Source organism: Schistocerca nitens, chromosome 9 (assembly GCF_023898315.1).
Source record: "Schistocerca nitens isolate TAMUIC-IGC-003100 chromosome 9, iqSchNite1.1, whole genome shotgun sequence".
Taxonomy (NCBI): Eukaryota; Metazoa; Arthropoda; class Insecta; order Orthoptera; family Acrididae; genus Schistocerca; species Schistocerca nitens.
The window spans coordinates 393,082,931-393,107,531 of record NC_064622.1 but is presented as its reverse complement, the minus strand read 5'-3'; the positions used below and the strand labels follow the sequence as shown (position 1 = coordinate 393,107,531).

Here is a 24,601-nt window from a genome sequence, read left to right as displayed (position 1 = left end):
TCGTGGAGTATTCCCGTTTCAGCCCCTATAGTTTCATGAAGTTCCAATAGGCAGCGGCGCTATACATAGCCTTCATAATGGCGTCTGTAAGGAGAGGGCTATCATTGGGTTTCTTCTGGCGGAAAACCAGAACTTTGAGATATTCATAGGCAGTTGCAGAATTTTTGACAGATCACAATAAGATACCATGCTGCTCAACTGGTGCCTCTGTTGGTAATGCTGACACACTCCTCCACCACTTGGGATACTGGAAAACTGTGTGCCCGCTGGGTTACTCTAGACCTAACAGAAGACCATACAGACCAACGAAGGACCACCTGTGTGGAACTGCTTGGGTGCTACGAGGCTGATCGTGTCAATTCTTTGTCGACATTGTCACAGGTGATGACAATGGGTTTATCACTTCGAACTGGAAACAAAACAAAAATCCGTGGTGCGGCGCCACACCAACTCTCCTCCGACGGAAACGTTGAAAAACGCACACTCGACCCGTAAATTCATGGCGACGCCCTTCTGGGACTCTGAAGGGGTTATTCCGTTTGACGTCCTCCCTCACGGTGCAACGATCAACTATGATGCGTACTGTACTGGCCTCAGGTAATGGAAGAAACGTCTTGAGCGTATTCGTCACCACAAAAATGCAAACGATCTTCTCCTTCTCCATGATAACCCAACGGATCACACAAATCTGGGCACCCGAGAGCAGCTCACAAAACATCATTGGACCGTTCTTCCTCATCCGTCCTACAGCCAGGATCTCGCATCTTTTGACTTCCCTCTGTTTGGCCCAGTGTAGGATGCTATCCACGGGAAGCGTTACGTGGACGATGGGGGAAGACGTTGACCCCGAAGTCGCCCAGAGTAGTACGATGTCGGCGCTGAGGCCGTCCCTGTAAGGCGGCGTAAGGCCGCCGCACTGAACGGAGTTTATGTTGAAACATATATTTTTGTAGCCAAAAGAGTAGGGAATAATATGGTGTATTGGAATCATGAATAAAAGCAACATGCTTCCAAAAAAACAGTGTTGCATTACTTATTGAACGCCCTTTGTACAGTTAACCAGCTACGAAGGTCGCAGACCATACGCCACTACATTTTCGTTTGTGGGATCGGATGAAGTCCAGGATGTAGAAACGAAAGACGAACATGAACTGCTTGCTCACCTCATAGACACCACTGCCCTCATGGCAGAATGTGCAGAAGCGCACGGGAAAGCAACGCAACATATTCTCCCGAGACTATACCAAAGTACTCAAGTTGAACATGGGATATTCGAATATTTTTCGTGAACTTTAATCTGACGTGTACTATAACGCTTCGAGTCCAACTTCTTTAAAATATGGTTTCTTTCCAGTTGATACTTTGCTAATCGCATGTAGTAATGTTCACTTACTGTTGCACATGTGTAAATGTGACAGTGTATTCCATAATACTCAAAAGAAATAACAATGTACATTAAATGTGTTCCATCTCGGAAATGTCAATATGAAGCTTGTACTTCAAATGGTAGTTCCTGTCATATGCATGAATATTGACCATTCCTACTGGAACACCCTATATATAATCTCATGTGTTGCGCGTTGGCACCTCTTATTTTGCCTCGTTGCTAATGATAACTGCGTGGAAGGTGGTCAAAGAATCTGTCACCGCAGGAATCTGAACAGTCAAGCAAAAGGTTTGTTCACACAAATGCAGGTTGAATAAATATATCGTACTCAACTTATTCTGAAAAACTGCTGCACTATTGACAAGTTGTTCTAGCCGCAGCCAGCAATAATCAGAGGCTTGGCTCTGGGCGTGCACCAATGTACTTATTTATTTAATCGTATGGCTAGGGGCCCCCCATCGGGCAGACCGTTCGCCGTGTGCCGGTCTTTCAATTTGACGCCACTTCGGAGACCTGCAGTCGATGAGGATGATAGGATGATGATGAGGACAGCAGGACAGCACAACACCCAGCCGGGAATCGAACCCGGGCCCGTAGGATCGACAGTCCGTCGCGCTGACCATTCAGCTACTGGGGACGGAAACCTATTGACTGAATGTTAGCAATTGGAGCTATCAACAACTTGGAGTAACGTTCTGCACCAACTAGCAACACGTAACTTTCATTAGAAGCACGGAACTACAACTAGAAGAAGATGCAGAAATAGAGCGTGGTGTCATGTGGCTGCCACTTATAAAGCCGTTCTGTCAGTCTTCGTTGGTCGGCAGCCTGGAGGTTCATTACTGGCGAAGACGTTCACAGCGCAGCTCGCGGCGCCCTGAGGAATCTTCGAGGCGCCGGCTCCGGCACTATCGATAAGCTACGACACTGCAGTATCAACGTATATTGTTGCTGGTTCGCACTTCAGTCCGAAGACTGGTATGATGCAGCTCTCCAGGCCACTCTATCCTGGGAAAACTCCATCTTCGAATAACAACCGAAATCCACAGCCTTTTGAAGCTGCTTTCTGCGCTCATCTCGTGGTCTCCGTCTGCAATTTTTACTCCACGCTTCCCGCTAACACTAACTTGACGATCCCTTGATGCGTCAGAGTATGTCCTCTCTACCGATCCATTGTTTTAGTCAAGTTACGCCACATCATTCTTGTCTCCCCAATTCTGTTTAGTACCTTCTCATTAGTTACACCATCTACCTGTCTAATATTGAGAATTCTTCTAAAGCACCACATTTCAGGAGCCTCTATTATCTTCTTGTTTAAGCTGTTTATCATCAATTTTTCACTTCCGTACATGGCTTCACTCCATACAAATACTTTCAGAGAAGAATTCCTTACGCTTAAATCTATATTCAATGTTAACAAATTTATCTTCTTCAAAAAACAATTTTCTCGCCTTTGCCCGTCTACATTTTATATTCTCTCTACTTCGGTCATCATGGTTATTTTAAAACCCAAATAGCAAATCTCATCTAGTACATTCAGTGTTTCATTTTTTAAACTAATTTACTCATCATCGCGTGATTTAATTCGATTACATTCTATTATCCTTGTTTTGCTTTTCTTGATGTTAATCTTATATACTTCTTTCAAAACACTATCCATTCCATTCAACTGCACTTCCAAGGACTTTACCGTGCCTGACACAATTACTGTGTCTGCATCACACCTCAAAGTTTTTGTTTCCTCTCCCTGAAATTTAATTCCTTCTCCAGTTTTTTCTTTGGTTTCCTTTACTGCTTGCTCACCGTTCAGATTGAATACCATCGGCATCATGCTTCCATCCTATTTCACTCCCTACTCAACCACTACTTCCATTTCATGCCCCTAGAGTCTTGTAACTGCCATCTGGTTTCCGTACAAGTTGTAAAATGTCTTCTGTTCCCTGTATTTTAGCCCTTCTACCTTCAAAATTTCAAAGAGAGTATTCCACTAAACATCGTCAAATCCTTTCTGTAATTCTACAGAAGCTATAAACATAACTTTGTCTTCCCTTAGCCTATCTTCTAAGATAAGTCGCAGGGTCAGTATTGCCTCTTGTGTCCCTACATTTCTATGCAATCGAAACTGATCTTCCCTGAGTTCCATTTCCATGGGTTTTTGCATTCTTCTGCAAATAATTTGTGTTAGTGTTTTGCAACCACAACTTATTAAACTGATAGTTCGCTAATGTTCACACCTGTTAGCAGCTGCTTCCTTTGGAATTGGAATTACTATAGTCTGCTTGAAGTCTGACGGTATTTCACCTGTCTCATACGTCTTGCGCACCAAGTCGAAGAGCTTTGTCATTGCTGGTTCTCTCAAGGGTATCAGTAGTTCTGACGGATATCGTTTACCGCAGGGCCTTGTTTCGACTTAGATCTTTCAGAGCTCTGTCAAATTCTTCTCGCATCTCATCTTCATCTACATCCACTTCCCTTTTTATAATATTGCCCTTATATACTCCTTCCACCTTTCAGCTTTCCCTTCTTTGCTTAGGACTGGTTTCCAATCTCAGCTCTTGATATTCATATAGCTGCTTATCTTTTTCCCAAACGCCTCTTTAATTTTCCCGTAGGCAATATCTGTATTTCCCCTAGTGAAATATAATTCTAAATCCTTACATTTGTCCTCTAGCCATTTCCGCTTCACCATTTTGCATTTCCTGTCAGTCTCATTTTTTGAACGTTCGTATTCCCTTTTACCTGCTTCATTTGCTGCATTTTTATATTTTCTCCTTTCATCAGTTAAATTCAGTAACTCCTGTGTTATCCAAGGATTTCTAGTATGACTCGTTTTTTTACCTATTTCATTCTCTGCTGACTTCACTGTTTCATCTCTCAAAAATTCTCTCGTCTTCTACTGTATTCCGTTTCCTGTTTTCGTCAATCGTTGCCTAATAATCTCTCTGAAACTCAACGTGAGGGTCTTTTAACTTATCCACATCACATGTCATTAATTTTCTACCTTTTCGCAATTTATTTAGTTTTAATCTACAGTGCATAACCAATAAATCGTGGGCAGAGTGTACATCTGCTCCTGCTAATGTCTTTACAAATTGAAATGTGGTTCCGAAATCTCTGTATTACCATTATATAATCACTCTGAAACTTTCCGGTGAATCCAAGTCTGTTCCACGTATATAACCTGCTCTCATGATTCTTAAACCACGTATTAGCGACGATTAAATTATGCCCCATGCAAAATTCTACCAAGCGGATTCCTCTTTCATTCCTTTACCCAAGTCAACACACACCTACAATTTTTCCTTCGCTTCCTTTTCCTCCTGTAGAATCCCAGTCCCCCATCACAATTAAATCTTCGTCTCCCTCATCTATCTGAATAATTTCTATTACCTCATTATACGTTTCTTTAATTTCTTCATCTTACGCCAAGCTAGTTGGCACATGAACTCGTACTACTGTGGTGTTGGTTGCCTTTGTGTCTGTCTTCAGTACGATATTGCGTTCAATGTGCTGTTCATAGTAGCTTACTCGCATTCCTGTTTTCTTATTCATTATTAAACCTACTCCTGCATTACCTCTATTAGATTTCATGTTCACCTGACCAGAAGTCCTATTCACAATGTTAGCCAATTGCCTTGGGTCTCGACCTCCCTCGGCTTCATTCAAGCCTCTCATAGCGTTGACCAGGCGTTTTTGACGACACCATTTCGACATATGGCGTACCCGGATACCATTGTAGATTTAGAGATCCTTGCTGCGTGACGCCCAGGGTGTTGTACAACGGCTGTATCACGCTGCGGATCCTGGTCCGACCATCAGTGAGTCAGTGCTGTCCTATATTAGCGATCTGTATGCCTTCACTTTGGAACCACTTCTGTGTGACCTCCGACCCTCCGACAACGCCTAGGAGGGGTGACACTAGGCGGACATACTTTTTGCTGCACTGCTTGTGCCAGAGATCTGATACTTTGCCTTCGTGGCGGTGATGATGCATATACAGAGTTGTAGCGCAGCATACGGCAGTAGTCTCAACGTCCAAAAATGGCATGTTCTGTCTATACAGGGTGGTCCATTGAGCGTGGACGGGCCAAATATCTCACGAAATAAGCGTCAAACGAAAAAACTACAAAGAACGAAACTTGTCTAGCTTGAAGGGGGAAACCAGATGGCGCTATGGTTGGCCCGCTAGATGGCGCTCCCATAGGTCAAACGAATATCAACTGCGTTTTTTAAATAGCAACCCCCATTTTTATTACATATTCGTGTAGTACGTAAAGAAATATGAATGTTTTAGTTGGACCACTTTTTTCGCTTTGTAATAGATGGCGTTGTAATAGTCACAAACATATGGCCCACAATTTTAGGCGAACAGTTGGTAACAGGTAGGTTTTTTAAATTAAAATATAGAACGTAGGTACGTTTGAACATTTTATTTCTGTTGTTCCAATGTGATACATGTACGTTTGTGAACTTTTCACTTCTGAGAACGCATGCTGTTGCAGCGTGAATACCAGTAAATACCACATTGATGCAATAAATGCTCAAAATGATGTCCGTCAACCTCAATGCATTTGGCAGTACGTGTAACGACATTCCTCTCAACAGCGAGTAGTTCGCCTTCCGTAATGTTCGCACATGTATTGACAATGAGCTGACGCATGCTGTCAGGCGTTGTCGGTGGATCACGATAGCAAATATCCTTCAACTTTCCCCACAGAAAGAAATCCGGGGACGTCAGATCCGGTGAACGTGCGGGCCACGGTATGATCCTTCGATGACCAATCCACCTGTCATGAAATATGCTATTCAATAACGCTTCAAGCGCACGCGAGCTATGTGCCGCACATCCATCATATTGGAAGTACATCGCCATTCTGTCATGCAGTGAAACATATTGTAGTAACATCGGTACAACATTACGTCGGAAATTAGCATACACTGCACCATTTAGATTGCCATCGATAAAATGGGGGCCATTTATCCTTCCTCCCATAATGCCGCACCATACATTAACTCGCCAAGGTCGCTGTTGTTCCACTTGTCGCAGCCATCGTGGATTTTACGTTGCCCAATAGTGCATATTATGCCGGTTTACGTTACCGCTGTTGGTGAATGATGCTTCCTCGCTAAATAGAACAGGTGCAAAAAATTTGTCATCGTCGCGTAATTTCTCTTGTGCCCAGTGGCAGAACTGTACATGACGTTCAAAGTCGTCGTCATGGAATTCCTGTTGCATAGAAATATGGTACGGGTGCAATCGATGTTGATGTAGCATTCTCAAAACCGACGTTTTTGAGATACCCGATTCTCGCGCAATTTGTCTGCTACTGATGTACGGATTAGCCGCGACAATAGCTAAAACACCTACTTGGGCATCATTTGTTGCAGGTCGTGGTTGACGTTTCACATGTGGCTGGACACTTCCTGTTTCCTTAAATAACGTAACTAACCGGCGAACGTTCCGGACACTTGGATGATGTCCAGGATACGGAGCAGCATACATAGCACACGCCCGTTGGGCATTTTGATCACAATAGCCATACATCAACACGATAGCGACCTTTTCCGCAATTGGTAAACGGTCCACTTTAACACGGGTAATGTATCACGAAGCAAATACCGTCCGCACTGGCGGAATGTTACGTGATACCACGCACTTATACGTTTGTGACTATTACAGCGCCATCTGTCACAAAGAGAAAAAAGTGGTCCAACTACACATTCATATTTCTCTACGTACTAGACGAATATGTAATAAAAATGGGGGTTCCTATTTAAAAAAAACGCAGTTGATATCCGTTTGACCTATGGCGGCGCAATCTAGCGGGCCAACCACAGCACCATCTGGTTTCCCCTTTCAAGTTAGACAAGTTTCGTTCTTTGTAGTATTTTCGTTTGATGCTTATTTCGTGAGATATTTGGCCGGTCACTATCAATGGACCACCCTGTAGGTAAGAGGCCGCGCGATGGGTGCGTCACCCTCTGCTATGAGTAGCTTATACAATTACTTGGGAATTAACTTCACAACTGATATTGGTGCTCGATAGTCTTCAACCGCAGGTGTCTATTAACCAAGATCAGAGCAGGGCTAACTGAATGACACCGCCTTCCTAGCCAATGATCCTACCCTTCAACGGTCCCAACGTACCCTCCAAACCCACCTTGACCAATTCACCGTTTGGTGCAGCCAGTGGTTCCTCCGTATCAATCCCTCCAAGACCCAGGCGATCATCATAGGTTGCACCATCCGCTCCTTTTGCCTCCATGATTTCTATCTCACCATTTATGGCCGTCCTATCCACCTCACTCCTACCCTCAAATACCTTGGCCTCACACTCGACCGCCACCTCACCTGGACTCCCCATCTCCATACCATCCAAAACAAAGCTCACAACCGCCTCCGCCTCCTGAAACTCCTGTCCGGCCGGTCGTGGGGTCTGCATCCTTCCACCATCCTTCACACCTACAAATCCTTGATCCACGCCATCCTCTGTTATACCAGCGTAGCTTGGATTTCCGCCCCTCCCCAGTTCTATAAAGCCCTCCAATATCCTCGAACGCCATGCGCTCCACCTTGCCTTCCGCATCCACCTTCCGTCCCCCACGCACATCCTCTACGACCTCATCCCATTCCCCCACCTTCTCCTTTTCCTTGAACACATCCGCACACTATATATTGTCCGGCGCCTTAATCCTCCTCACCCCCTGGTATCTCCCTTCCTCTCCACCCCCAACCAGTTGCCGTGCCTTTACCGTTGTGTCCCACCCTCTCTCGCCCTGACATCTACCCTTCCTACCAACTCTAACCCCATCTTCCTGCCTCCTCCTCAGGGCTCCCTCTCCTCCCCCTCCCTCCTTCTGAGCGGCTTCCCCCTCCTACTCCCCCTCCCTCTCTTGTGCCCTCTTTCAGTGTCTCTGCACTCCCTCCTGCCCTGTCTTCATCTCCACCCCACGTGTCTCCTGCCTCTTCATGTACCCGCTGATGCCCCTACTCTCTACATCCCTGTGCTTCCCGTGCTTTTCCATCCTCTCTGACCTTTCCCTCGGCAGGTCCCACCTGGCAGTTTTATTCTTCGTCATGTGTGCTCCAAGTGGGTTTTAAGTGTGTTGTTCTGTAGTGTGTTTAGTACTGTGGCCGACTTTTAACCTGTGCATCCATTCAATGACTTCTATGTGCCTTAAGAATCGCCAACTGTGTTTTTTAACTTTCTGGTGACTTTTTTAACTGTCCCCCATGAATGTCTCCATGTCAGTCTAATTTTACCTCCATTTTCTCCCATTACTCTGTTTTATGTTCCCCTTCTTTTATCACCCTATGTATGTAACATTTTATTCTTATTTTAGTTGTCATGTCACTCGGCTGAAGAGTAGCGGACTGTGCCGCTGACAGCCCTTCCCTGCCCATATGGGGCAGGGGAATGAAATCACAATAAAGAAAAAGAAAGACTAACTGATCACAGTCGTAAGACTCTAGACATCCTTTAACGGACGCAATACGTCAACCTCTTTTTGGCGTCATGCATTCCCTATGTTGAGTAGACGGTTCTGATCCCTCCATCACTGGCCTGTCGTATGCTGGTGGCTTTGGGATCTACTGTCAGCACAGGTATGCTGTTTAAGATCTGAAAGATGTTTCTCACCCTCCCAAGAGACAGAGGGAGCTCCGACCTTTTTCATCTTCAGAAGAGAGCAAAGGCCCTGTTTGTAAGCTCTCACATGAAGATGGGGCGAGTTGGTCTGACTTGCCTTAGAAGGCTACTGCTGGAGGCCTTTGTGCCGATCGCTCCCTCTACCCCAGTGCTGTCGTCACACATCTAGTGCCTTTCTTCTACATTGGCCAATTCTTCCTTGAAATAACTTACATCAATGTCTCACTATTGTCCACACACTTGACACTGCGGAGGACTTTACACACTAATCTGCAACTGGGCATGACATCGAACGTGACTAAAAGGATTTACTCCTATATAGGGTGGGGTGTTGTGTCGCAGGTACTGAGCGCCTCCACTCATGTGCTGAAGTCCACATGATACATAACAGGTAACAGAAAGGAGGTATCCAGTCTTGCTTACATCCAATTATCTTCGCAGGCTCTCTGTAAAGTATCGACTGTGGAATGATGGATACGGATGACCATCACCTTCTCTGCAGATCGGCGAAGGATGTTTGGCATTTAGTATGCCATATTTTAGCTTTTCTCACACGCATCACTTCAAACCAGGTAATTGGATGTGGGGTACTTTTTGAGAGCATTAACGAACTCTGTAACATAGATATGAGGCCACGCCGTAGAGTATATGTTCGATGATGGTGAGAAGACAGTCCTTGATTTTTGGCATTATTTAAATGATCGACATTGTGCGACTGTACATAATGCCAGCGCCAGCAATATTTCTCAGAATTTCTCTGGAGGACGTCCCATAACCTACCTCGCAGCTGGATTATCTACGAGAATAGAAGTTGAACCATGAATCCTTCGTGTTAGGAACAAAGTACTAACGACGACCACATTGCAAAAGAGAAGACATGAATCGTTAATCTCCAGAAAGTAGCCCCATGGAGCGTCCGCACATCATAACAAGATGACCTCTTTTGATTTTCTTCATGTTTGGCAGTCGCCAAGGACTCTGTTTCATTTGCCTTCCCCTCGGCTCTATGAGGCATGCTGTAGCACGAACTTTTGCAACAAGTTGGTACTGGTACGAAAATAATCTTTCCACCTTTTACTTAATGCATTTTTGCCCTCTTGGATCCTATGCCCTCCACTCTTCTTAATCTGAGATCGGTAGCGGGACATGGTGCATCCATTGTCCACTTTGCACCTGACCCCTCTTTTTCGGACAATAGCAAAAAAGTGACAAGCGTCTGTTCGTGAAGAGCAGAAATCCGGACCTGAGTCCGGGTCCAGCCCAAATTTTCATATGTTGCTTTAAATAGTTCATCTGTAACTACTGCAGTTAAACTGAGCTTCAGAAATATATTTCAATATTTGAAACTGTAGTTCATTTCTAAACACAAAAGAATTCAAAGTTTGCTAATTGCCACTGTATTTTTTATCTTTGATCGTAGTTACCATAGTTGTGGAAACTCATGATACAGTGAGATAAATTGTAATAAAAGTATTTAGCACCAATCATTTGCGGCGAAACATTAACACAAACACTATCCGCCATCATGTCAAATTTTCTGTCAGTTAAAATTTCAGTCAAACACTCTCTGTTTGACAAACACGTCAAACAACACCGTACATGGCCAAATATTTGGTAAACATACAGAGGGGTCCAAAAAAATGTATCCACTGTTTAAAAGTCCATAACTGGCAAACTAATTGACGGAGTTGTCTCATCTTTGGTAGTGCAATAGTTTGTAGTTCCGGCAATAGCCACACAAGCGTTGTATTGCGTTGTTTTGTTTTGTCAGATGACAGTCGCCAGATAGTCAGTCTTCTGTTCTTAGTTGCACCTAGTTACGCGTGTAAACATGGCTGGCGCAAGGCTTAAATTCGATGAAAGGAAGTCAGTTTTGAAGTGGTATTTTAAGTACTAAAACATTAATGAGGTTCAACGGCAATGGCGAAATGAGTATCAAACAGAGCCATCGACAAATTTAACGGTTCGTCGCATTCGAGACAAATTTGAAGCCTAAGGCTGTGTTAAAGATGTACACAAACGACGATCTGGACAACCTGTAACAGTAACAAGTCCAGCTAACTCCCGTCGTGTGTTACAATTCACTCGCTCACCACAGAAGTCTGTGAGACAGTGTGCCCGTGAAACTGGAGTGAGTCGCTGAAGTGTTCGGTGAATTTTGAAGACAGCAAAGTGGATGTACTACATCCCACGATTGCTACAATCAATGAACGATGACGACCCAGATCGTAGAATGGAGTACTGCGAGTGGTTTACTAACATGGTGCGTAATGATGAAGAGTTTGTAGAGATGATTGTGTGGTCTGATGAGGCACTGTTCAAACTCAATGGTACAGTAAATCGCCACAATTGCATCTACTGGGCCGTCGAAAATCCGAACGTCCATCTAGACAAAGCCGTGAATTTGCCAGGAGTACACGTGTGGTGTGGGTTGTCTTACCGGGGTTTGATTGGGCCATTCTTCTTTGACGGCACAGTTACTGGTGAGGTGTAACTTCAGAAGCTCCAGACATCCATTTTACCTGCCATGCGAGACTTGTATGGAGATGGAAGAGTTTACTTTCAACAAGATGGTGCCCCAGCCACTACCAAAATTGTGTTAGGGCGTATCTCGACGAAAATCTACCAGGAAGGTGGATAGGGCATAGAGGTGCTGTGGAGTATCCACGACGTTCCCCAGACCTAACTCCTCTGGATCTTTACCTGTGGGGAACACTAAAGGACGTTGTTTATCGATAAAAGCCACGCACATTGGATGAACTTCGAGAATCCATCGTACATTCATGTGCAAATATCCAACTGAACACGTTGCAGTCAGTAGTTAACGCTGCAGTTCGGCGGCATCGTTTGTGTGTGGATGTGCGAGGTGCCGGGGCTAGCAGTGTATTTAACACTAAATTCTTCTAGTATCTTCATTGGAAATGATGCTCTAAGCCCCCTCTTTTCTAACTCCGACTTTTGCTGTTGCACATGGATTAACAAGAAACGCGAACTGACTGTAATCGACCCTGCAGGTGGAGTAGAAAAGAGTTTGACGCCTGCAATAATTTAATTTCATAGAAATTAATTTGATAAATGAAAGTTTCATTAACGTAGTGAAAAATGAAAGGGTTGCTCTACCGATCAACAGAATCAAAGTTCTGTCCAAAATAACAATTTGATTTATTGTGACTAAACTCAAAATAATAAACAAAAAACATGAAACATTTACAATACATCAAATCGGATACTCAAATAAATCCTGTGAAGGTGAAGTTGTCCCTAAACTAGATTGTGACACTTATGACCAACTGGTATGTGAAGCCAATTCCTTGCAACTCAAATCTTAAGAGAGACACCCAGTCAACCCAACATTAATTGCTGCTACAGTAGTGAGAAGTCAGACAATGAACACCAAAGACAGAACCACGTTAGAAAAGATGGGAACAGGCGCGATCTGCTGAGCTCTGATTGTCACATAGCAAAATTCCCTAATCTGCCAGTGCTGCGGACACACATTACCAAGCTGTGTTCTTAACTGCAAGGACACGATCTGGCATACCAGAGGCGATGGCTGATTGCTTCGACGTCCCATCATGGTGATGATAACATCGCGAGTATAGCCCGAAACAAATTATCCTGGTCTGGTTGTTCCAGACTAAAGTCTTCCTAGCAACACAAATGCACCTCTGAGGGAAACGAAGAAGGCTCGCTCCACAATCACTGGCGGTACAGTGATTGATTTGTAACAAGCAAAGTCACACAGTAACTCCGATACCGTCAACTTTAGCCAAAACTGCTCAAGACAGACAACATAGGCCGCTTGTATGCAGAACGCTCAATTGCCAACTGTACTCGGAAAGTTACGTTGAAGTCGAAATTTCAGCAACTTCGTCAAACAGTTACAATTAAATGAAAGTATATTAGACAGCCAACGGAAGGCAGGCTGTCCAGAGCAGCGAGAGCTCGGTCTTGTAACCTACTCCAATAGAAAGGAGAGACTCGACACTACGATGAGCACCCGTACGAGCCGCCCCCACAACAGTGGCCGTGGTTAAAACATGCCAATCAGTAACTCGCAAACCAGTGGAAAATTCCACTCTATTGCCGAAGCACTACTGTTCCACCAATGGAGATATTTGGCTGCAATTTCTGCGTCAATTTTGCTACGTCATGAACCTATCCCCTGAGCAAGTCAATCACAGTTATGATTTTGCAGAAAACGCGGGAATTTGCCCGCCAAGACTGCCTGGGAACACAAGTCATTGCTGGTAGCCCGTCAGAAAGTGTCTTCACTAAGTAACGGAATCTCTAGCTCCAGCCGCTCCGTCAGGCCCCTGTGGGCATGTCGCCCCCACTCTTATGACAATGTCAGCGTCTGGAAAGCATCCACTCGACTCCCTCACACCTGCCAGCATAACCATTTCAAGATCAGCAGAACCCGCCCGTCAGCAGACCACCTGGGTGATGAGAGACGCTGCGTGGGAAGTCCACGTGTGAAGCAATAGCAACTTTTCACCATATGCTATTAGAGAGGAAAATATTCATATCTAGCCTTGTGATGACAATACTCGGCCATACTTCCCCAAATCGAATTAGAGTAAGATATAAATATGAGAGGGGACAAGTCACTGTGTGCATCGAAAGGCACGCCACCTCTCAGATGTTAATGGCGACCATTTCGAATACCTACAGTGATATCTTTAAGTTGGGATTTGAGCTACACTTTTACCAAAAATGAGACAACTCCGTCAATTAGTTTGCAAGTTATGGACTTTTAAACAGTGGATACACTTTTTTGGACCCCTCTTTATATGCTATAGCTGTATGCTACGCACCATTCTCAGGACCGCGGAGGCCTGCACGTCCCTGCGACGCGCTTGGAGTATGGCCTGGCGAGTGCCCAGGAGCGTGTCTTCCAGGTGAGCCGCCTGCTGCAGGTCCCGCTCGGCGACGCTGCACAGAGTGTACAGCTCTTCCGCGCGCTCCTGTTCGCGCTCTGCCAGCTTAGCGGCATTGACTTCCATCTCTTCGTAGGCCGCTAGACTGCGCTGCGGCCCGAACACGTCCAGCTCGGCCACCTGCTGTCTGGCACTTTCCACTTCGTGCTTGGCGCGCGAGTGCAACAGGCGCTCCTTGCACAGCCGCTGCAGCTGTGGCCATACGCGCTTCAGCATCCGCTCCGCCTCCTGCCAAATGACGCGTCGAGAATGGTCACAGCCCTGTCAGTCGCAATCGGTAGGTGTACGTTCAATGTAAGAAAATAAAAGCTAATCTGTAATCCACTCTATACTAGGTAGAGACAAAGACCAGATATACACTACCGGCCATTAAAATTGCTACACGAAGAAGAAATGCAGATGATAAACGGGTATTCATTCGACAAATGTATTACACTAGAACTGACATTTGATTACATTTTCACGCAATTTGGGTGCATAGATCCTGAGAAATCAGTATCCAGAACAGCCACCTCTGGCCGTAATAACAGCCTTGATACGCCTGGGCATTGAGTCAAACAGAGCTTGGATGGTGTGTACAGGTACAGCTGCCCATGCAGCTTCAACACGATACCACAGTTCTTCAAGAGTAGTGACTCGCGTATTGTGAGGAGCCAGTTGCTCGGCCACCATTGGCCAGAGGTTTTGGCTTGGTGACAGATCTGGAGAATGTGCTGGCCAGGGCAGCAATCGAACATTTTCCGTATCCAGAAAGGCTCGTACAGGACCTGCAACATGCGGTCGTGCATTATCCTGCTGAAATGTAGGATTTCGCAGGGATCGAATGAAGGGCAGAGCCACGGGTCGTAACACATCTGAAATGTAACGTGCGCTGTTCAAAGTGCCGTCAATGCGAACAAGAGATGACCGAGACGTGTAATCAATGGCACCCCATACCATCACGCCGCGTGATACGCCATTATGGCGATGACGAATACACGCGTTCTATGTGCGTTCATCGCGATGTCGCCAAACACGGATGTGACGATCATGATGCTGTAAACAGAACCTAGATTCATCCGGAAAAATGACGTTTTGCCATTCGTGCACTCAGGTTCGTCGTTGAGTACACCTTCGCAGACGCTCCTGTCTGTGATGCAGCGTCAAGGGTAACCGCAGCCATGGTCTCCGAGCTGATAGTCCATGCTGCTGCAAACGTCGTCGAACTGTTGGTGCAGATGGTTGTTGTCTTGCAAACGTCCCCATCTGTTGATTCAGGGATCGAGACGTGGCTCCACGATCCGTTACAGCCTTGCGGATAAGATGCCTGTCATCTCGACTGCTAGTGATACGAGGCCGTTGGGGTCCAGCACGGCGTTTTGTGTTACCCTCCTGAACTCAGGGATTCCATATTCTGCTAACAGTCATTGGATCTCGACCAATGCGAGTAGCAATGTAGCGATACGATAAACCGCAATCGCGATAGGCTACAATCTGACCTTTATCAAAGACGAAAACGTGATGGTACGCATTTTTCCTCCTTACACGAGGCATCACAACAACGTTTAACCAGGCAACGCCGGTCAACTGCTGTTTGTGTATGAGAAATCGGTTGGAAACGTTTGTCATGTCAGCACGTTGTAGATGTCGCCACCGGCGCCAACCTTGTGTGAATGCTCTGAAAAGCTAATCATTTGCGTATCACAGCATCTTCTTCCTGTCGGTTTAATTTCGCGTCTGTAGCGCGTCACACTTCCTGGTGTAGCAATTTTAATGGGCAGTAGTGTATTTCCTTTTAAATTCTTACAGTAAGCACATTACTCATATGTTGATATCGCCCTTCTCAGTTTTTAATACAATTCATTAACTAGGTAATGTTATTAAGTGACTGATACGGTGTTTTGTCGTTCCTTTCTTGAAACGGCGTGTCGCAGGGACTTCTCGTCTATGTGGCATTCTGGCGGCGATGCCAAAACAGTGCCCTGATTGCTTACTACGGTCTGTTGTTTCAACCCCTGGGCTTCTTCCCCTACTTATTTTATCATTTTTATATTATTCTATTAGCTCCGAATGTTTGTCCTTATGTACTTCATTAAATTTTTGTCTTACATTGTCACAAGAGCGTCCCGGAATTACATGTCATCACTGAAACAATTCTTTATTTTCTTTTAACAATCTAAATTTAACTTTAGTCTTGGTTTTAATTTATTGCATTTTACCACTGTAATAACTTCTATATCTGGTAAGCCGACAGTAGACTTTATCTATTGTATTCTTGTTTTCATTGCGCTTTGTACAATTATATATCGACGAATACATGTGGGCCATATCGACATCTGATGAGCTTGTGAGACAAAAATTTCGTGACTGCTGTAGTACATTTTGTTATGAACAATAGCACTGTTAACAAGATGATTCCGCCTATACTGAAGGCTAGCGTATACCACATTTTAAATATGTGCGACGACGATATGTCGATTTTGTGTGTATCTTTTGAGTACATGACTATGGATTCATTGTATTAGGACTTCATTATGTTAAGACATGTTTTAAAACAGGTGTGCTTTGTTATATTTTAGAGGGCCTTTTCTACATGTATGTTAGTAATAATTTTCATTATCACCTATTTTATTGTTTTTTTTCGCAAGTTTTGTTGCAATTCTGAAGATGGTCACCTCTGATTGAAACCGATAGTCTAAGGACCTAACTATTTTGTGATTGTAGACGAAAATAATAAAAGAAATTTGTTCTACACTCGCGAGTGTGTCGCAGCTTACGAGACATGGGTCGTTGTCCTGTGCTGCTTCACCGCTAGGCCGCAGCTCCCGAATCGTCGTGCCGGTGAGTGGTGAGGAGCCAGTCTCCCGCCAACCTATGATTAGATATTTTCTGTGGTTGGTAGCCCTGGTGATCGTTTTGGCCAGTGCAACAGTTCAACAACCTCTGTCTCATGCTAGGTTAGGCCAGGACAGCACAGGCAGTCTGAAGCCTAGTGTTGTCTTATTGAAACATAACTTCATGTGAAGATACGCCACAATTACTGGCCTTAATACAACACAAATGTAATGCCTGCTGTACAGATTATCAGCTGTGAGAACCAGCGGTGATCATGTTGTACACTGAATGGCATTCCCTACAGTCGAGGCAAACGCGTGGGTCAGTATGGCGATGAGGAATGCAATCTGGCAATGTTTATTTTCCTTCGAGCCTCCCCACGTGCAGACATGCGTAATGATGCTGTACATGGAGCCAGGAGTCGTCCAAAAAGAGTATGTGGTGCCACCCCTGTGCGTAGCGTTGCTGCTGGGATCTTCTTGGGCACACCACTATCAATGTTATGGATACAGAGCAAGCACTGATGAAAGCAGACGAGAAATTTGGAAAGTGTGGAAACTATTCGGTAGAATATTTAAAAATTAAATATTTCCTGTTGCATTGTAACTTCACCAGAGATGAAAAAGGACTTCATAGAGCAATAGAACGACTTGAAAAATGTTACAAGTTGAACAAAACAAAAGTAAGACAGACGTTTTCGAGTGTGGTCGTATGAAGTCAGTTTACCTTGAGAGAATTATATTAGGAAATGATACGTTAAAATTGTAGAGGAGTCTTTGTACTTGCGCATCAGAATAACTGATGATGGCAGGAGAAGAAAAGGGTATAAACTGCAGATTGGCGATAGCAAGGAAATCGTTTCTGAAAGAGAGAACGGTTTTAATATCAGATATAAATGTAAGTGTTAGAACACTTTTTCTTAAGGCACTTGTGTAGAGTGCGACATTCTAAGGAAGTGAAATGTGGATGATAATCATAATAAACAACAAGCAAATAGAAGCTTGTGAAGTGTGGTGCTACAGAAGAACGCTGAAGATTACTCAGGGAGTTCAAGAAACTGATTAATACGCTACTGGCCATTAAAATTGCTACACCAAGAACAAATGCAGATGATAAACGGGTATTCATTTGACAAATATATTATACTAGAACTGACATGTCATTACATTTTCAAGCAATTTGGGTGCATAGATCCTGAGAAATCAATAACCAGAACAATCACCTCTGGCCGTAATAACGGCCTTGATACACCTGGGCATTGAGTCAAACACAGGACCTGCAGCATGCGGTCGTGCATTATCCTGCTGAAATGTAGAATTTCGCAGGGATAGAATGAAGGGTAGAGCGACGAGTCGTAACACATCTGCAATGTAACGTCAACTCTTCAAAGTTCCATCAATGCGAACAAGAGATGACCGAGACGTGTAACCAATAGCACCCCATACTATCACGCCGGCTGATACGCCAGTCTGGCAGTCATGGTCTCCGAGCTGATAGTCCGTGCTGCTGCAAACGTCGTCGAACTGTTGGTGCAGATGGTTGTTGTCTTGCAAACGTCCCCATCTGTTGACTCAGGGATCGAGACGTGGCTGCACGATCCGTTACAGCCATGCGGATAAGATGCCTGTCATCTCGACTGCTAGTGATACGAGGCCATTGGGATCCCGCACGGCGTTATATTACCCTCCTGAACCCTTCGATTCCATATTCTGCTAACAGTCATTGGATCTCGACCAACGCGAGCAGCAATGTCGCGATAAGATAAACCGCAATAGCGATAGGCTACTATCCGACCCTTATCAAAGTCGGAAACGTGATGGTACGCATTTCTCCTCCTTACACGAGGCATCACAACGACGTTTCACCAGGCAACGCCGGTCAACTGCTGTTTGTGTATGAGAAACCGGTTGGAGACTTCCCTCATGTAAGCACGTTGTAGGTGTCGCCACCGGCGCCAACCTTGTGTGAATGCTCTGAAAAGCTAATCATTTGCATATCACAGCATCTTCTTCCTGTCGGTTAAATTTCGCGTCTGTAGCACGTCATCTTCGTGGTGTAGCAATTTTAATGGCCAGTAGTGTAAATTATTGGAACGCCTATGATGTTGGCCGTAATGTAGCGAGAGTCGATGCCCTGACCTTTGGCCTCGTGGACTGCTGAGCCTACCTGCCTGCGTCCGGCCGGTGCACGCAGCCTCGCCATGGCCCTCTCCTGCAGCTGCTGCAGCTGTGCCTCCCTCTCTGCCACCAGCTGGCGTGCAGAGTCCAGGCGCTGCTGCAGCTCCTCCTCCTCCATGGCGGCACGGTTCATCTCGGCCTCCAGCTGGTGCCGCACCTGTGCCGACAGCACTGTCAGTCTACAGTCGACACAGAAACCTGTGGGTGGCATATTTCTTGGTTTACAGTCGGCTTGACGGTTTCATTCAGAGCACAATATTTCCGTGAACCAACTACTAGTGGCCTTTAGGTGCTTCGTGCAGTGGTCTGCTGTATTCTCACTACATGGACTCCAACCAGATCCCAACATCAGCGTGGCTGGATTTTAAGCAATACCCGCCTATGAAAATATGACAAAAATCCGCGAATTTGCCAGTACTTTGAAATTATTGAACTTGATGCACTCTGTCTTGATGCCCTTATGCGTTAGTCCACCCCCATCCACATCTTATACTAACTAGTAAAGTCTCCACACCAGCAATGCCTTTGTCTGCCCTATGTCTCATACAAAGTCAGCTACCAACACCTCTTTGTACTTGTTATCATGAAAAATTCTGACCTTCCATTATTCCGGAGTTTCCACATGCCTGTTTGCATCTACACACACCCTTACCCATAGTAATTTCAAACTTCCTCACCCCTCACTCAATACCGTGAAATAATTGTTGAGATTGATCTAACCTAGCAATTATGACTTACTCTGCCTCTTCTATTCCAAGTCAAGGCTCCATTCTACCCCTTCTCTTCATGATACAATCCTAACCACCTCATGACACCTAAATCTCATTAAATGATCCTTCTCATTACTCTTCACATCCTCTTTATCAGATCACTCCTCTACAATGCCATCTGCATTGATATCATTCATGCAGAAATTGTTACAGTTTGCGAAAGCCCCACACATTAACAAATTAAACTCAGCTTTTTTATTTCTACCAATATTTTATTTATGTGGTAAACTTTTCCCCACAGCTTCACCCACATATGCATTTGACACATATATTGAAAAGTCTCCTCGTTCACCCTCTGTGTCCAACTCTCTTTCTGCTCCCCACCTCCCATCTCTCTGTCCAACACATCCTCCACCTCTATTTGTCGATCACCTCCTCCCCTGACACTCTGTCTCTTTTGACCATATCCTCCACCCCTCACTCTGATAATATCTTCCTCCTCCTCCCTCTGTCCATATTCTTATCCTCCTCTTTCTGTCCATGTAGACCCACCCCCTCTTCCTTTTCCACCTGCCCACTACCACTTGGCACATTATACCAGCCTCTTGCATCTCCTCCACCTCCCCCATCTCTCTGTCCATCTCCTCCTCCCCCTCTCTCTCCCACCATCCCTCTCTCCCCTCTCACTAGACATCTTCTCTGCCCTTCTCTATCCCTCCATCTCTTCCTCCCCACTCTCCCTGTCGTCTCATTCTCCTCCTCGCATTGTGATCCTCCTCCTCCTCCTCCTCTCTATGTCCTTCCCCTCCTCCACACATTCTCTGTACATCTTCTCCCCTCTCTCCCTATCCATCTTTTCTGCCCCACCCTCTCTCTTTTCATTCGATACTCCCCCTTTCTCTGTACATCCTCCCCCCCTCCCTCTCTCTGTCCATCTCCTCTCCCACTTTTCTCTGTCCCATTTTCCATCTCTCCTCCCTGTCTCTTCTCCGCCATGTCAAGTTACACATATAGCCACTGAAAGGAATGCTAAAAGTACCCAAATAATATGCTTGTCATGGTGGCAGACTGTGTGTTAGCAGTAGGAAACACATTTGCCCGCATTTCTACCCCTATGTAAGCTATGAGGTTCTAACCTCCAAGGTGCTCATTCTCAATAGCAAGGATTATGTGTACTATGTTTGGTTGAAATCAGTCCAGTGGTGGAGGAGAAGCTCCTGGTCATATGCACGCGCATGCGTGTGCACAAGCACACGCATACATACACACAAACACATACACACAAATGGCTCTGAGCACTATGGGACTTAACTTCTGAGGTCATCAGTCCCCAAGAACTTAGAACTACTTAAACCTATCTAACCTAAGGACCTCACACACATCCATGCCCGAGGCAGAATTTGAACCTGCAACCGTAGTGGTCGCGAGGTTCCAGACTGTAGCGCCTAGAACTGCTCGGTCACTCTGGCCAGCTTCACACACACACACACACACACACACACACACACACACACACACACACACACACATCCCCTCTTCCTTTTCCACCTATTCACTACCCTTTTACACCTCCCCCTCTCTCTGTCCATCTTCTGCTCCAGCCTCTCTATAATCATCTCCTCCTCGCCCTCTCTCCCTGTCCATTTCCTGGTATCCCTATTTCCACATGCACCTTGTCCTCCCCACTTCCACTATCCATCTCCTCCAGCCCCCTCTCCCTATCCCTCTAAAAAAAATGGTTCAAATGGCTCTGAGCACTATGGGACTCAACTGCTGTGGTCATAAGTCCCCTAGAACTTAGAACTACTTAAACCTAACTAACCTAAGGACAGCATACAACACCCAGCCATCACGAGGCAGAGAAAATCCCTGACCCCGCCGGGAATCGAACCCGGGAACCCGAGCGTGGGAAGCGAGAACGCTACCGCACGACCACGAGATGCGGGCCCCTATCCCTCTCCTTCTCCCCACTCTGCCTATCCATCTCGTACTGCTCCACCTCTCTCTGTGCTTCCTCTCCTCCCCCCCTCTCTCTCCATCCTTTCCTGCTCCCTCTCTCCCTTTCCAGTCCCTCCTGCCCTCTCCCTCTGTCCATCCCTTCCTCTACCTGTCTCAACCTTCCACCAGCCATACCCATCTGTATCTACGATCCTGGTAAAACAGGTCTACAGAGCAGACTGATACTACTCCAACACAACACACGCGCTGTGCAGGGCAACCTACTAGTCAGGGGTTGAGAAACACATTTTTCCCATGTCTCCATTCCTATTGGAGCTAGGTGGTGTAAATAATCAAATGCAAAATAATTTAAGGAACAAGTGCACATGAGACTACAGCTCATAGTACTTCAAGATTATAGTTGAGTCAGTCAGTAACATATCGTGCACTAAATAGAATCAAATTGGACAGAAGCCTGCAATTGTACTATCAATCAATCAATCATGCTGAGAAAAGTTTAGAAATATACTCTCAGAAATAATCTTAGAATATTAAGTCAGATCATAACACAACAGATGCTGAAATGATCACAGAATGTAGGAAGACTGATTGGCAGATATCATCACATTCAAGAATAACAGGCAGCTACACCTGGCGAGGCACATACAAACAAGAAGAGACAAACTTGTAGGGCACATGCTACGACACAACAACATCATTGGAACAATAGCAGAAGGAGCTATTGAGGGAAGGAATCGGCGCGGGCGACCAAGGATATCATGAATGACGTTGGATGTAACACATACGTGGAAATGAAGAGGAAAGCAGACAGAAGAGGAGAATAACGTTCTGCTGCAAACCAACCTCAGGGCTGAACACTAAAAAAAATAAACTGCTGAGACATTTCACTGCATGACTCAGTAAAGATCAGGCCATGGCTCACCACCTGCATTTCTCTCAAGACTGCAGGTGTAACACTTTTGTACAGTTGGCTTTCATCAGGAACCACAAAACACCTCAGCTCAGCCCTCCAATGAGCTCTCGCTTGACACCACTAAAATCGCAAATGGCGGTAGTTTGGGGTCAGTGGAATGCACAATACAGAGCGTCTAGCTCAGTGCTATCCTTGAAATAACCGATTTGTAATACTTCGTTGTGTTGCTGTGGCACTAACTGGTGCTCGAACTGCTGTTACAGACGCAGTATCATGCGGCACAGCCATATGTCGAACACGACGGCCTTCCGTCTCGGTAGTGCCACATGGCAGTCTGGAACCGAACCTTCTTGTAACTACCGTTGCCAGTAGTTATGCACAGTGGCTACATTCCTGCCAAGCCTTTCTGCAGAATAATGGAAGCAACATCCAGCTTCTCGTAGCCCTATTACAAGACCTCGCTCAAACACAGTGAGCTATTGATAGTGGCGTCTCCTTCGTCTTAGAAGCATTCCTGAGTAACGTCAGCTCACTACGTCAAATCCCAAGGGTAGCTGATGCTCACGACTAATACAGATCGTATTTAAAGCAAACATTATTTGCATCCTCAGAGTGGCGCTACCAGCGTTATTGGCACGAAATTTCAACGGTTGTTATCTTTCAGATGTAGATACACTCCTCCCATCTCCTTCGCTTATGTCGCACAACTCCTCCTTGGTGTCGGTATTTTTATATTTCAGGGTCTTCAAATTTGATGTTTCTTTTGCGTGTGTGCGAAGGCAAATTATCGAGCAAATCCGCATCAAAATGCCTACGCAAGACACGTGGTCTACTTGGATACTTGGTTGCGGAAAAGAAAAGATGGGGACATGCTTACACGTTTGTGAGCAGTGTGCTGTAATGATGCAGTTGACAGGAGTAGTTGGACGAATGGTCAAAAGATGTGAAGCGTCATGAGGTGCAGAAACTGAGCTGCATGATCGCCTAGTTAGGGTTCAAAATGGTTCAAATGGCTCTGAGCACTATGGGATTCACTTATGAGGTTATCAGTCCCCTAGAACGTAGAACTACTTAAACCTAACTAACCTAACGACATCACACACATCCATGCCCGAGGCAGGATTCGAACCTGCGACCGTAGATGTCGCCTGGATCCAAACTGAAGCTCTAGAACCACTCGGCCACCCCAGCCGGCCCACATTTGTTACAGATTCCGGGACTTTATTATTAATGTAAGGGAAGTTTTTCTGCAATATTCGGTGTTATTTATATACAAGAACACGCTCTCTCAGGAAACAGTTTTTTTCCGGTTTTCTTGTCACAGTCACTGCTCTCAGAATGGCGAATCAGTCTATTTGGGACACTTAAGATTACTCCAAATTGACCACTATTTGAAGAGCCTGATATATGCAATAAAAACATGGCTAACAGTATAGGACAAGAGCTTTTGCCAAGAGGGAGTACTTGCTCCTACACGACGCTGGCGTTAGGCATTAGAACGTGGTGGTGATTATCTAGAGAAATAGTACTTGTAAAACCGAGTGAAGTGGGGCACTGGTTAGTACAATGAACTCTTATGCAGGAGGACGACGACTCAAATACGCTTCCAGCCACCAAGACATACTAATGGCCATTACAATTGCTACCCCACGAAGATGACGTGCTACAGACGCGAAATATAGCCGACAGGAAGAAGATGCTGCGATATGCAAATGATTATCTTTTCAGAGCATTCACACAAGGTTGACGACGCTGGCGACACCTACAACGCGCTGACATGAGGAAAGTTTCCAGCCGATTTCTCATACGCAAACAGCAGTTGACCGGCGTTGCCTGGTGAAACGTTGTTGTGATGCCTCGTGTAAGGAGGACAAATGCGTACCATCACGTTTCCGACTTTGATGAAGGTCGGATTGTAGCCTATCCCGATTGCGGTTTTATCGTATCGTGACATTGCTGCTCGCGTTGGTCGAGATCCAATGACTGTTAGCAAAATATGGAATCTGTGGGTTCAGGAGGATAATACGCAACGCCATGCTGGATCCCAACGGC

The 24,601-nt window shown here is 45.3% G+C and overlaps 1 protein-coding gene across 1 annotated transcript in view; it reads right to left on the bottom strand.

Moving 5' to 3' along the window:
- LOC126204263 (trichoplein keratin filament-binding protein-like) overlaps window positions 1-24,601 on the bottom strand; it is a 104,785-nt gene that overhangs the window by 24,369 nt on the left and 55,815 nt on the right. The window contains exons 3-4 of the mRNA XM_049938653.1: window positions 18,957-19,124; window positions 13,854-14,204 (exon numbers count right to left, since the gene is read on the bottom strand). Of these exons, the coding sequence (XP_049794610.1) occupies window positions 13,854-14,204; window positions 18,957-19,124 (519 nt within the window). The remainder of the gene's footprint in view (window positions 1-13,853; window positions 14,205-18,956; window positions 19,125-24,601) is intronic.